This window comes from Onychostoma macrolepis, chromosome 19 (assembly GCF_012432095.1).
Source record: "Onychostoma macrolepis isolate SWU-2019 chromosome 19, ASM1243209v1, whole genome shotgun sequence".
In the NCBI taxonomy this organism is placed as follows: domain Eukaryota; kingdom Metazoa; phylum Chordata; class Actinopteri; order Cypriniformes; family Cyprinidae; genus Onychostoma; species Onychostoma macrolepis.
Window position 1 is genome coordinate 22,601,391 of NC_081173.1, and position 14,268 is coordinate 22,615,658.

The following is a 14,268-nucleotide window of genomic DNA, read 5'->3' on the forward strand; positions in this document are numbered from 1 at the left end:
TGCATGTGTGTTAATGTCAGACATAATTGGCCAAACTGAACTTGAACACTTGAACATTTAGAGACACTGCTCGATTTGTCTTTCTCTTCCAAAACCTATATGCATACTGAAATTCAATGAAAACATATAAATGAAACAAAACAATTGCTTGGAGTATGTTATAACATGTTTCATTGAGAGTTAGTCTATAGCTCACCTAACAGCTAGCAAATAGAACATTAGCACTAACAATTGAAAAAAATATATATACATATATCTACATAGACACACAATAAACATAATTGATGAGTTGCCTTCACAAAAATAAATGGAGTAAAAAGTAACTTTTTTTTTACCTCAAAATTTATTTTCTCTTCTAAAACCTGCTGTGTCTGCCACAGGACTTTACTTTCTCATAGGCTATGTGGAATAATGACTAAACTGAGAAAGTGTGAAGTGAATTAGGTGATTTGTAACTTGTTCCTTGTTTGAGAAACTGGATGTGTTACAACTTACCCGTGTTACCATCTCCGGTCTCCCCTAATGAGCGACATGTCTGTCAGTATTTAGGTGGCCCTCAGGTAGTGGAGCTGCACAACGTTTTGTGTTGTGCCATGTATTTGAACGAACGTTCACTTGTTCCGCCGGTAGTGGTTTATCATCAAATTCTAAAGCTCACAGGGAAAATAGTTCTGGTGGAAATGTTGACGACTTTACATATAAGCTTGATGACCCATTTTATTTAAATGTGTATTTTTTTTTGTTGTTGTTGTTGCTAGAATAGGACTTTGGTAGATAGTTTACACCTTCTATTTTTACATTTATTTTTCTATGATGATATCAGTGCAAGCTTGTGGTCAAGTGTGATACACCCCGTGGTAAATGCTGGTGGTAGACAGTCTCCATGTGTGGGCATGTTTGTACCTTTGTCCAAGTAAGAATAATGACTAATCTAACAAATGATATTTTCCAGGGTTCATTTATTCCAGGATATAAAAGACAGAAATAGCCAGTGTTTGTGGATGTGTGTGTGTGTGTGTGTGTGTGTGTGTGTGCAAGCACATGCTTGTTGGGAAATCTGACCCCAGCTTTCAGTTCTTCATGCTTATCAGCTGTGGCAGAGATGGTGTATAAGAGATTTCTGGAAAAAAAAAAAAAAAAGTAAAAAAAAATAAATAAAATAGGAATATAGCCTAGCTGACACCCTTAAAAAAAGAAAAAACCTTAAATACACAAATCCCATGTTCTTCAGAAAGAAGCAATGATGTTAGATAACCTATTAGGCCTATTTAACAAAATTATCAGAACATAAAAAGTACCTTTCTTCATACTTTAGTGTTGACTGGATTCAACAAACTCAACCATTCTGTTACCAAGGTTATTCTAAGAAAAACGATCAAACAAATATTTTACTTCACATTTATATAAAAAAGATTATCAGTAACTACAAACCAATAAACTAGTCACTAATGAGTAGCAGGTTAATTTAGGCTAAATCTGTAACCATACTGATACAAATCAGATCCAGTTCAGACGTGGTGGTGCAGAAAAGTTATCAATTTAGTTTGATAACTTAAAGGGGTCATATAATGCCCATTTTCCACTAGTTTATATTATTCTTTAGTGTCTAAATTAAAACTCTGTAACATAGTTTGGTTAAAATTTCTCATTTCTCAAAAATAAAATTTTTCACCCTGTCAAAAACAGCTCTTGTCAGAGCAAGCGGTATTGTATCATTCTCCTTTAAATGTTAATGAGCTCTGCTGACTCCGCCCCTCTCTTCCGAGCCACTCTCTGAGGGACTGTTTACTTTAGCCATTCATTGTGAAACTTGCTAATTAGCACATTATTAGGAAAGGCCATTTGCAAAGATTCATTTAAAAAACCTTGTTCTCTCTTTTTCTGGAGGTGAAGCTGGATCACGAATGATTCGCGGACATAGACGCATTTCGGTAGATGGAGGGTGCATTCCCTTCAGAACCAAACCTAATCCTCTTCAGCGGCTCAGATGTCGGGAGTAAATGACTACTGCTATGTTCATTATTACATCCAACAACAAAACACCTTGATCGCTTAGGAGTCATTCTTGTCTACATCTGCTCCGGCGGTGAAACAACTGATGACAGCTCACTCAGGGCGGGTCTGAGGTAAGACACCAGTGCAGTCTGTGCTGAAAAGCTGCTAAAGTTTTGCTTAAAAAAGGCTTTAAAGAGTCTTAAAATGTCTTACATTCAGATTCGGTGGGTCTTAAATATTTTCGGTCTCATTACCGCAAAAGTTTCACCAGTCTGACGGACCCAGTGACTGTTTACAATCATTGGACAGACAGAAGATTATAAACATATTATTAAATATAAATATTAAAAACATGCAGATTTAAATATGTAAAAGCTGAATAGAAAACTGATGAAAATATTTATCATTTACACCACCAAATATATTGCTGATGTGGAGCTTTTGAGGGATATTTTGTATGGGATATTGTCTGCAGATATGAAAAGTTCTCTGTATATCGTAATAATAAATAGTATTTTTGACAGCGATGATATTTTGTTTTCTTTTTAAATTTAAAAACACGTTAAATATTACATTTACATATGTAATATAATGTGTATTTCCTTCACAGGTTTGGTCTTAAATTTTACATAAGGTGGTATTAAAAAGGTCTTAAAAAATCTTAAATTTAACTTGTTCATATCTATAGACGCCCTGTTTCAACTGAAAGAAACTTGCACTGATTGATCTTAAGATATATCAATGCCTTTATTTTGTCTCAAAATGGACACCAGTAATGTTTTTGTCTAAGGCAAGTTTATAAAAATTACTTAAATGTCATAATTGAACTATGGCCTAATCCTGGCTTAGTCTAAGCCCTGTCTGTGCAACCACGCCTAAGTCTGCAAAGTACCATTGTGGGTTTTAACACCTTTAGAAGACAAGCAAGATGAGCTAGATGAGCTCAGGTCTCCTGGTCTGGATCTAGAAGAAATACATCTTCAGACATCTTCCAAGAAAACACATAAAGAACATTTTCACAGAAATGATCAGGGGCCCAAGGAGGTACCTCTTTCGTAATCTTGACCTAATACACACACACACACACACACACACACTAAAGAAGATAGACTTAAACAGAATCATCCTCACGTATGACACCCACAGCTGAGTAATATAGAATTCATAAATAATATGTTAAGAATACATGAATAAATGACCAAATAATAAATGAATATATGAAAAGTAATAATCAAAGAATCATACAAGTAAATTAATAATGCAATTCATAATACATAATATCTATATGAATATGGAAATATTTAATAATTAACACACCACATACCAATTCAGGTTTTTTTTAAAAACATTATATACTGTATATATATATATATTAGCAAAGAAATGCTTGGTTAAATTTTTTCTTTATTTTGTCTTCTTCTTCTTTTAAAAATATTTAGTGTTTATCATTAGTGTATTTTTTTTGTTTGTTTGTGGGGTGGTTGCAAAAATGCAAAAACAAAAATGACCACACACCATGTAAAAATTCACTTCCTCTTCAGGCTTTCACATAAAAGAAAAAGTTGGCACTAATTCATAAATAGCAGAGTCTCATCTTCATGCACCAGGGTATTGTTTTAATTTCTGTGACTTATTTCTACAGAATATAGAAAAATTATAGAAAGAATTTTATAGAAAAACTGAAAAAGAATTATTTATAACAACTATTAAAACTTTTCAAACTATTCAAACTTTTCTATTACAAAAAAGTAATTATTTTAAATGTGTGATTTTTTTAAGGATATTAAAGCAATTACAAAAAGGTTCTGAAAGTACAATTAAAGAATACAAATAAGGAAGGACAAAAGGACATATTATGCAAGGAACACAACAGAGAGAGATAGAAAAAAAGCATAAACAGAAGTTCTTTCTTCCGGTCTGCATTTGTCAGGAAGCTTTGACTTTCTGTCAGGGAGTTTCTGATGTTGTATTTCAGTTTCACTACACAGTGCTGCTTCAGATTAAAAGGCTGTATAATTACGAAGAAGTGTGAAATGAATGAAATTAGTCAAACTTACTGTATGTAATCAAGCCAATTAATATAATTGCTGACTTAAATAAGAACGTTATTCAAACTGTTATGCAAAGCTCCCCCACATTTAAAAGCTCCAGAATAAACACTAAATACTGAATGCTATATTTAAGACACAAAAGTCAATGTTACTGAAAACCTGTGGTCCTGAACTGCTTTTGCCCAGACTTTACATAAAGAACAGAAAGTTTGATTTACAAGCTTGTTAACAGTCTGTGTCAGATTTTTATGGTTTTCAAGACTGATGATATATCTCATGCACACAGTCCATGTTGCTAACTGCTTAACATAAAAAGCTGCATTTTATTTAATTATACTTTCCCATACATTTCAACTGCCAAAACAGGCCAGTGACCTATTTTTGGGCCCCAACCCACCGGCTGAAAACCACTGCTTCAAACCTACCCATCAAACAACAAAACGATGGCAAAAAGACATCGTTTCTGATACAGCTTGATATCAACATATCACCACACAGTAAATTTCCCAGTGTTAAATCAACACCGCTTGGTGTACATATGGAATATGTACGCCAAGCGGTGTTGATTTAACACTGGGAAATTTACTATGTATTAACAACATTAGTAATGAATACAGACACTTCAGAAGAAAATGGGAAATTGGATTCATATGATAAACATAACTGTTCTGACTGATGTGACACTTTTTCACTTCTACACTTCCCCTTTACCACCCATTAAAAAAAGTATGACCACATCTTAAGCTACTTTCTCAGAATCCATTTCTGCTTTTCAAAAAAAAATAAAACATACACTATAAAAAAAGATTATATGCTAATTATCTTTTTCTGTTAGGTTTGAGCCACCAGGCTGAAAGTGACTGACATCTTTAATGGTTTTGCCACCCAAAAAGCAGAACTCTCTGGTGGCTTATGAGATCATATTTAAAGAAACATATGCTAACATCAGACTGCAGTCGGGTCATTCAAGGAAGACAGGAAAAGGAAAATAGAACAGAAACATCTTCAAATAATAAACACTCAAGAATAAAAACCCTATAAAGTTTCAAAACTCATAGCACCTTTCTCCATAAATAAATAAATAAATCACAAATAATCAAGAGGCAGAAGGAGCTCAAAGGTAGGAAACTTTATATTACCTATACCACAGACAGGAAAAGAAATAAGTTCAGGTTTTGTACTCATTATTTTTTTCCATGTAATTTGGCTTTTAAGATGTTATCAGACAAAAATAAAAAAAATCACGAGGATCAAAATAAACTGCTTTATAAAATTCTTTATTTTCTGTATAAAACAATGGTACATCTTTCTTCATGTGCGCTAGTTCAACAATAACAGTTCAAGCAGACCTGAGTTAATATGCTACACCATAGCAGGGCCCCTCTAAGAAACCTGACCACAGTTTATTGGCTTTGGAGCAAGAAAATATAGTAGCTGCTAAACAGTGGTTTACATGCTAAGAGGTCACAGAAATAGACTTGTAAAAACCATTGTTTCCAATTCTAAAGTTTATCATGTACAAAATCATGTATTATTTTGCTCTTGTTGTGCTTTTATACCGGTTAAAAGATCCAAAAATCCATAATTCACATCTTCATCATCCATAAGTACCTCATAAATAGCGAATGCATATTTACCTCTTATTTGGATGGATGTTGTTAATGATTCAGGATGCTTCCCCGCCGGTGACCGTCCTGGCTCAGTCAAATTCGTACCTCTTGGAGCTCGTTTAGAATATATTCAGGTTCAGATAACGAGTTATTATTATTATTAATTAATCACTCAGAGACTTGTTTAAAAAGGTTAACGAATCACCAAAGCATTGGTTTCGTTTTATTAAAAACAAATAACTCATAAGCAAATAACAACAAAATAATAGCGAATAGTCTTCACCACGAAGTGTCGGCCCTGACATATAGTCTAACAAGCATTTATATAGTTCTTGCACCGCTTGTAACTGCCTCCTCTGAAATATTACAACATCTCTAGATAGCAAGCGTGTCTAGTTCTATTTTAAACTATAGGAAAAATTATGACACCTTTTTCAAACATAAGCAACATATAAACCTATATACCTAAACCACAATATAACACCTCTAGCAGGTATTAAGAGCATCTTATGCCACGGTTTAGCTAAAGGTTCCACCTTGCATGGAAATGCAAAGTGCATCCTCTTGCTTTTAACCGTCATGTTACAAAATAAGCACAGCAACTATATAACCGTTAAACCTACAAGATTATAATCATCTATGGTTTCGACATAAAATATATTTATACATAGCTTTCAACACTCATATTTTTATAACAGGAGTCTAGAGTTTCACTGTCTCTAAATCATTTGTTAACTTTTGCAGTTCATCTGAATAATCACATAATTCAATCATCTCTCTTATTAATTTCATTATTCTTTTATTTGTCGTTTCCTGTTTTCTCATCAGTCTCAATATTGCCTTCATCTTGAAGATGATCTTCTGGTCCTCTCGCTCTCTCTTGGGCCCGTCTGCGATGTTCCTTCTTCTCCTGTTTCTTGACCTCCCTACTCCAGTCTCTTTGTATCCCTTGAACTAAAAAATCATCAAAATCAACTTCTATTTTATCTGACCTCTTCCTCACGTTTCTGTTAGAGGATTGATCAGGGAATCGCATATCAGATGAATTAGGGAATAATTCTACACTCTGCAAAAGTGTCAAAATCACACTCACAAATATATCCACGTTGATTATACATGTTGACAAATATATACATGGTTTTCGCAGTAAAAGTTCTAAATTATCAAGATTATTTTAAAGACAGTCTGATTGTAAGCAAAAAAAAAAAAAAGAGAGTGATTTTTCAGATTTGGATTTGATCAGTTGGATATGATTTACATATCGGCCTCCCTGTAATATTTCCCCACTGACCAGTACTGCCAAAAAGCAAAAATGGCATTACAATGAAACTCTTTTAAACTTTAGTCTTGCCCTCAGATCTGTCTCGAATGATCCCTGAAGTCTTTGGAATGGAATTACAGCTGTCTTCTGCAGTGCCTTCTTGGGACTGCATAGTGTGGCCTTCTTCCATAAGTGCTCTGCGATAAATCCCTGATATGCTTTGTCTGAAGCGTTGCCTAACATCCAGTCCCATGCAGAAGTACATCACCGGGTTCACGCAGCTGTTGAAATATGCAAAGCCCTTAGCAATAGGCAGGCCCACTTTAACAGCTTGGCTCTTCTTGTCCACCATCTTGGCGAGCAGTAGGCAGTGGTAGGGGCCCCAACATAAGAAAAAAGCACAGACCAGTCCAGCGAGAATCCGGAGAGACCTCGATTTTCTAGACAACCTTGTTCTGCGTATCCCAACGCCAGCTATAATGTAGCAGCACAGGATGACCAGGAAGGGCAACAGGAATCCACATAAGAAGCGAATGCTGTACAAGGCGTTCTTTGCTGAATTGTCACCCTTTGATGCTTCTTTCACCTGCAGAAAGTAAATCAGATTTTTGAATGATGACAAACTATTTCACATTTACTATGCTAAAAGAAAGTTCACGTTTAAATGGACAGTTTACACAAAAATTAGAAATGAAAATTAGAAATGTACTCATCTGATGCGTCACATAATGAAATAAAGTGGTACGAAATAAGAAAGAAAAAGATACGTTCTTGTTTCCATCCAAAGTTGAATCTAACCTATGCGCAAAATTGGAATATCGCATAAAACATTTGCGAATAAAGCACCATTTCCATCCAAACAGGTCAAAGAGAACAAAATTGTCACTTTCTGATAAACTGTTGCTAAGTATTACTAAGAGAAGTAGGAGAAGCCACTGAATATTATCATTTTCACATATAATAAATTACTTAAGCCTTAGAGCGAGCAGACAAACAATAAATGCAGTCATTGCTTTCGGAGGTGGATGTCTGGTGTTTAGAAACGCAGTCGTGTAAGACAGTTCTGGGAGGCAATAATGCAGAAATACTTTGACGAAAGACTTTGCTCAGGCATTTCAAAATGCCCATAACAACATTTCAGATGTTGCATGACTAGAACGGGCCACTGGTTAGTCCAGGTATGCCACCTCATTGAGCAAAGTCACATTAATTTTTTGATCCGCATGGAGGAATTTATTTGGTAAATGTGTTATAATCTCCCATTATTCGCATTATCTCTTAGTCCAAATCCCACCTCAAGCAAGCGTATAAACTTTTTTTTTTTTAATTTGGCATTTCCATCACTCGTTTCTGATGTGATACGTCAAAATGTGCATAAAAACAGGGTGATATATTTTGCAATATTTTAGAAATGTCGATTAAACAAACTTGCGAAATGACGGCGTTTACGTTAATCAATGTTATGCGACTAAAACGTATTTTTTCCTCTTGCGATAAGTCATCATGGGAATTGGTAGGTTTATGTATATCACAGCCACCGTACTAGACATTATTTTTAATCGAAGGAGGCGTATGCATATCTTTAGCGAAGCAGTGCAGAGAGTCGTTTCTGGGACGCTTATGAAATGTGCCGCGGCGCGGCTGGTATAAACACAAGCATTGACAACAGCACTTACTTATAGGCATAGGCCTATAAATAAGTGTGGTTGTCAACTGAAGTCAAGCCCATAGACTTTAGCCAGGTTAGCGCCATATTTAACCTTTGGCAGAAATGAAAACAAGGCAATAGACGTGAGCAACCTGATCTCACAGAATTCCGTGTAATGTTCACGGACTTAATTAACCTCCGAATCTGTGGTGGCATCACGGAATCGCCGAAAATTCCGTGATGGGCTCACAGAAAAAAATCCGTGATGGGCTCACAGAAGTGATACCAATGTAAGTCAGTGACAGGCATCAGCCGTGCTCCATGCACGGAAACCCTTAGCATCAACATGCCGACGCGATACTGGGACATTTATCATCATTATTGTTCAGAACTGGGTAGGTTTAGGGTAGGGGTGGGGTCAGGTACTCCAGTGAAAGTATAACTGCATCGGAGTCACTCTTTTTACGTGGTCCGATGCAGCGCTGGTGTTGAACCAGTGAATCCGTGCATGGACCACGGCTGATGCCTTCTGTGAGCACATCACGGAATTTTCGGCGATTCTGTGATGCCACCACAGATTCGGGGTTAATTAAGTCCGTGAACATTACACGGAATTCTGTGAGATCAGGTTGACGTGAGAGATAGAAGTACAGCGCGTTCAATTTGCTTAGTATCAATAACAATTCTTGCAGATTTTTTCTGGGGGAAAAAATTAAATGGACAAAAACTCCACAAAACAGTTCTAAAATTTGAAAATTACATGATCTAGGAGTTTTATATAGTGCATATGGTCACAGTCTCGTTTAATTCATCCGTGTTAAATTCAAAATGTCTAAATCTAATCTGACTGAGGTCTGTTTGTGACTGTAATCATAACCACAATTATGACAATGTCCAAAACGGCAAGATTTTATCACATTTGACAAGACGGAAGTTCAATTGAGGTGCTATTTCTTCTGTCAAATCTTAATTTACAGATGACAACTTGTATACTTCAGACCACACAGAAGTGGTCTAGCTCTGGTGGAGGACAGTGACTGGATATAAAACTTAAGATGACACACAGTAAGATGACATCTCTGTAAGAAACCACACATGAAGACCCAGAAGAATGCTCTTTTGAACTGTATACTGTGACATAAAGTACTACTTGTCCAGTACGGTTCTGTTTACACGGCTTTGCCGAAAATACAGTTTTGAGTTCTTAAAATTTACTGGTGTGAGTTCAGTTACAGAAGGCTGTAAATCCCATATATAACCGAGATGTGTATATTCTGCTGCTGTGTGAAAGTAAAAGGACGAGTAGACTAAATAATGACAAAATGTAAATTTTGGGGGTATATTATTTCCTTAAGTCTCATATTTTCCCGCTTTTTGTCTGCTTAGAATGTATGATTTATAATTAAATGATTCAATCTATGCAATATTCTAAATATAATTATTGATAAACCATTTTTAAATTCACACATAATTCCAAAGTTGTTCTGACCTCCAGTGAGCACTTGCTCAAGTTGTTGTCACCAAGGTAGACCTGCCGGTAAACAAAGTACGGTGAACTAAAGATCACCGCCATAATCCAAACTCCCACACTGACCACCCGAGCGGCACATAACGTCCGTCGTTCTCTGGTGAACACTGGACGCCAGATGCAGAGCGCTCGATCTACACTGATGACAGCCAGAAGAAAAACACTGCAGAACATGTTGGCGTACTTGAAGAAGCCATTGAACTTGCAGAGAAAGAGTCCAAAAGGCCAGTAGTCATAGAAAAGCTTTTTGAGGAGCGAAGTTATACGGGTAAGACAGAAGATCAGGTCCGCTATGGCGAGATTGACCAGCCATACGTTAGTGACATTGGGCTTCAGATGCATGCCAGCCACCCAGATGACCACAGAGTTCCCAGTGATGCCGAAGAAAATGGTAATGGTGTAGAGGACAATGGTAACAGTATCCATAATGGCATCAATGTCCACTGTAGTTTTCTCATGGTGGGTTGAGATGTCTGAGAGGGGCTGCATGAGAAGAGTTACATTGGAGGCCATTCTGAGAGACAAAAATAAAAAATGATATACAGTATGTCTGTTCAAATTAAGCATTTTAACTGATTCACAGATGGAATGATTAGCAAGGCCAAAGTCTCCGTTTCAATTCCCAGGGAATGCATGCAGGTAAAATAATATCTGTAATGTGTAAAGTATGCTTAAATAATTCCCAAGAACTACAATACTAGACATGAGTAAATATAAGCACAAAAATATAAGCATCTACATGTACTTCCTCTTATTCACCCAGGACCATTTCCTTGTGTATTTAAGGGGTGGTTATTAAAATATTAAGTACAGTTGAAATTATAGTTTAAATATATATATATATATATATATATATATTAAATATAGTTTAATCAAGCCATATTGGGCTCTCACATGACAGAAGCCACCCAGCTCTTACTCAGAGTCTGTTTCAAAATATCTGTCTGGGAAAAAGGGGGTGACTGAACCTTTCACCTTCAACAAAACAGAGAAGTGGAAAGAAAATCTGTGTTTTTAAATGGCACACAGCTGCAGAATCAGAAACATTTTCGTGCACCTGATTCATGCATTTGTGATAACATTTCATAGAACTTGCAGTCTTGATGTGTTTCACCTAGTTAGCTAATATCTTTCTGGTACATTGCCATTTAGTGAGCAATTCATCATAAGTGTCATTGCGCACTGGTATTTGAGTGACACCATATAGTAAGATAAATATGAGTTGTCTGGCAGCTAAGAGGTTGCAGCATATACAACTGGTTTAAAAGCAAAGCTAATGTGAGTTATATATTTGGAATTGCTCTGCTGAATCATGAAAGGTCAGAACATCTCATTGTAGTATTTTCATTACATTTAGCATTTACTCAAACTAAATATATTGTGTAATTCTGGCAAGAAAACAGTGAATTTAAGGTACTTAATTCCATGGTGTAAAATCCAATGATACTTCTTCAAAAATAAAAACTGTTGTTTTGCATCAGAGTTAGTTGTGTTTCTCCTTTCATGTTAAAACAGAAAGCAGTAGTACATACAAATAAGAAGAATGCAAATAAGGCGACAATTTAAGGCAAAGATTTTTTTAAGGCAATTTAACAGCTTATGTTTGAAAAATCACAATAAGTGTGTAGTATATAAAATGCAATAAAAATGATTGCACAGAATGGATTGCATTGGAAAATTTTAGTAAAAAAAAAAAATTATATATGTACAGTATATAGCAAATGAACAACTGGATAATGAATTGCTGTGGGTGTTCTTACCTTAGTGAAAGTTTGCTCAATGAACTAGTAAGCACAATCAGTATTTGAGGAAACACCACTGCATAGTAATTTGTGAATGTGTCCAGCAGAGACTGAGTATGAGTGTTAGGTCATGTTCAGTGTGCAGGCAAAAAAAAAAATAAGTGACGGGTTTATTGACATCACTTCCAGCTCCTCTCCTTCTCTCTGAACCCTTTTCTCCCCTTTTTCGTCATGTGATCATTAAGTGTCTTCTTTATTGACAAAGAGAAGACAAACAGGAAGAGGGAGGAGACACAGATGAACAAACAGAAACATAAAATACATATGTGTGTTTACTCCATTATGGGAGTTAAAGGGATTTTTCACCCTCAGGCCATCCAAGATGTAGACGGGGTTGTTACTTCATTGCAACAGGTTTGGAGAAATTTAGCATTAAATCACTTGCTCACCAATGGATCCTCTGCAGTAAATGGGTGCCGTCAGAATGAGAGTCCAAACGGCTGATCACAATAACACACAACTTCAGTCGATCAGTTAACGTCTTGTGAAATGAAAAGCTGTGTTTGTAAGAAAGAAATGCATCATTAAAGCATTTTAACTTTAAACTCTCACTTCTTTTTTTTTAAGATTTATTTTGGGCATTTTTGCCTTTTATTTAGATAGGACAGTGTAGAGCTGACAGGAAGCAAAGTAGGAGAGAGAGAGGGGGGCGGGATCAGGAAAGGTCCTCAAGTACGTATTTGAACTCAAGACACCCGCAGTGCAATGGGACGATATGTCGGCACGCTGCCCACAAGGCTAACCGCGCAGACTAAACGCTCACTTTTGACCAAAACACCAGTCCATAATCCATAATAATGTTTTCTTCAGTGGAAAAGTCCATCCCCTGTTGTCCTCTCACATTAAAATTCACCATCATTTTTGTTTAGAACTGTTTTAGACTGATTTCACTTGTAAATGGACCTTGATCTGTGCATAGTTCTCTCCTGATTCAGACTAGATGACTTTGTCACTGGAGAAAGCAGTGTTATGGACATGGACTTATATTTAATCCAGAAGCAACAGTTTACATAAGTTAATAATGACTTAGTGATGAATTTATTACAAACACACAACTTTTGGGTTACTTACATTAGGCTACTTGTGGATTACAGTGATGTTTTATCAGCTGTTCTGGCGGCACTCATTCACTGCAGAGGATCCATGGGTGAGCAAGTGATGAACTGCAGAATTTCTCCACATCTGTTCATATGAAGAAACACACTCAGCTGCATCTGGGATGGCCGGAGGGTGAATACATTTTTAGCAAATTTTCATTTTGGGTGAACTATTCCTTTAGAGTATATTATGTATCTAATTACATTCCTGTCTATAAAGCAGTCATTGTGATTGTACATCAAAACATCATATTCTTTTCTGAATTTTGAAAGAATGAATATGCTAATACTGATACTACTTCTACTAATAATGATTTTTATAAATGTGTAGAATATTTCACATGTAAGCACTGTAGACACTAATATTTGCATATAATTTGCATGTCGGTTTCTCTTTATCAATGTGCCTTGGCTTATTTTATTATGTGTTTTTGCCTACACCTTGTTATAAATTCCCCGTGTCTTTTGTTTTCAATCACATATCAGTTCAAATGAAAATGGTTTGAAGTGGTTTCCAAAATTAGATGTAAATGGTTGAATGGTGTTTGTGTTTATATTTAATACTTATTGACATTCACTAAAATCAGTTTGTTATGGCATTAGAACCATTACTATCAGGTCACTGAAAAAACGATTGTGATGTTTTGTTGTTTGTTTAAGCGTTTATTTTGTTTCATCTTTTTATCTCATTTAAATTAAGACGTGAGAAAGTGGCACTGTTACATGTTGGTCTGTGCTGCCACCTACAGCTGAGATATAGCATTACAGAACAACATTTGAGAATCTGTGGCCTGACCATCAAAAAAATGTGTATGATAATAGATAGTTATACAGTTTAAGGTCAAAATTAATTGATTTACGCAATGTCAAATGTAATAAATAATAACGGAAATGACCAAAATGTGGTAGTTAGTAAGGAAGACTAAAACAATAATAATACATTTTTAAATAAACAGTTTAAACTCGATGTCAAGTAAATATGGGTACAAGAAAACAATTCAAAAAGAAAACAATTAAAAATGCATTTGATATTTTAAAATAAAAATACAGCAACAATATGTTTGTAAGCAGGAAAACATATGCAAATAGAAAATGTGCTGTGTTTTACTTGTGAATACTTTACTGTGCATTACACAGCTCTATGAAATACTTGATTCTATTTGAATCAATTACTATCTTTAAAGGCCATCAAAATAAGCTAGGAATCTCCACATTCATTAGCACTTACATATACCAAAATTTCCCATCTATGTTCTGAAGGTTTTTACACAGGGTT

The 14,268-nt window shown here is 35.6% G+C and overlaps 1 protein-coding gene across 2 annotated transcripts; it reads right to left on the minus strand.

The window, feature by feature from the left end:
- Window positions 1-989: 989 nt before the first annotated feature.
- LOC131525918 (C3a anaphylatoxin chemotactic receptor-like) lies at window positions 990-11,991 on the minus strand. Of its 2 annotated transcripts, XR_009267318.1 has the most exons (4): window positions 11,854-11,991; window positions 10,055-10,607; window positions 5,684-7,503; window positions 990-1,120 (listed from the first exon to the last, which is right to left on the minus strand). XR_009267318.1 is itself a non-coding variant. In XM_058753919.1 (3 exons), the coding sequence occupies exons 2-3, from the start codon at window positions 10,604-10,606 to the stop codon at window positions 6,991-6,993; spliced, it is 1,065 nt and encodes a 354-aa protein (XP_058609902.1). In that variant the 5' UTR covers window position 10,607; window positions 11,854-11,991; the 3' UTR covers window positions 5,547-6,990. The 2 variants fall into 2 exon arrangements, 1 of the variants encoding a protein (XP_058609902.1); XM_058753919.1 differs by lacking the exon at window positions 990-1,120 and having other exon boundaries at window positions 5,547-7,503.
- Between the last annotated feature and the right edge of the window lie 2,277 nt (window positions 11,992-14,268).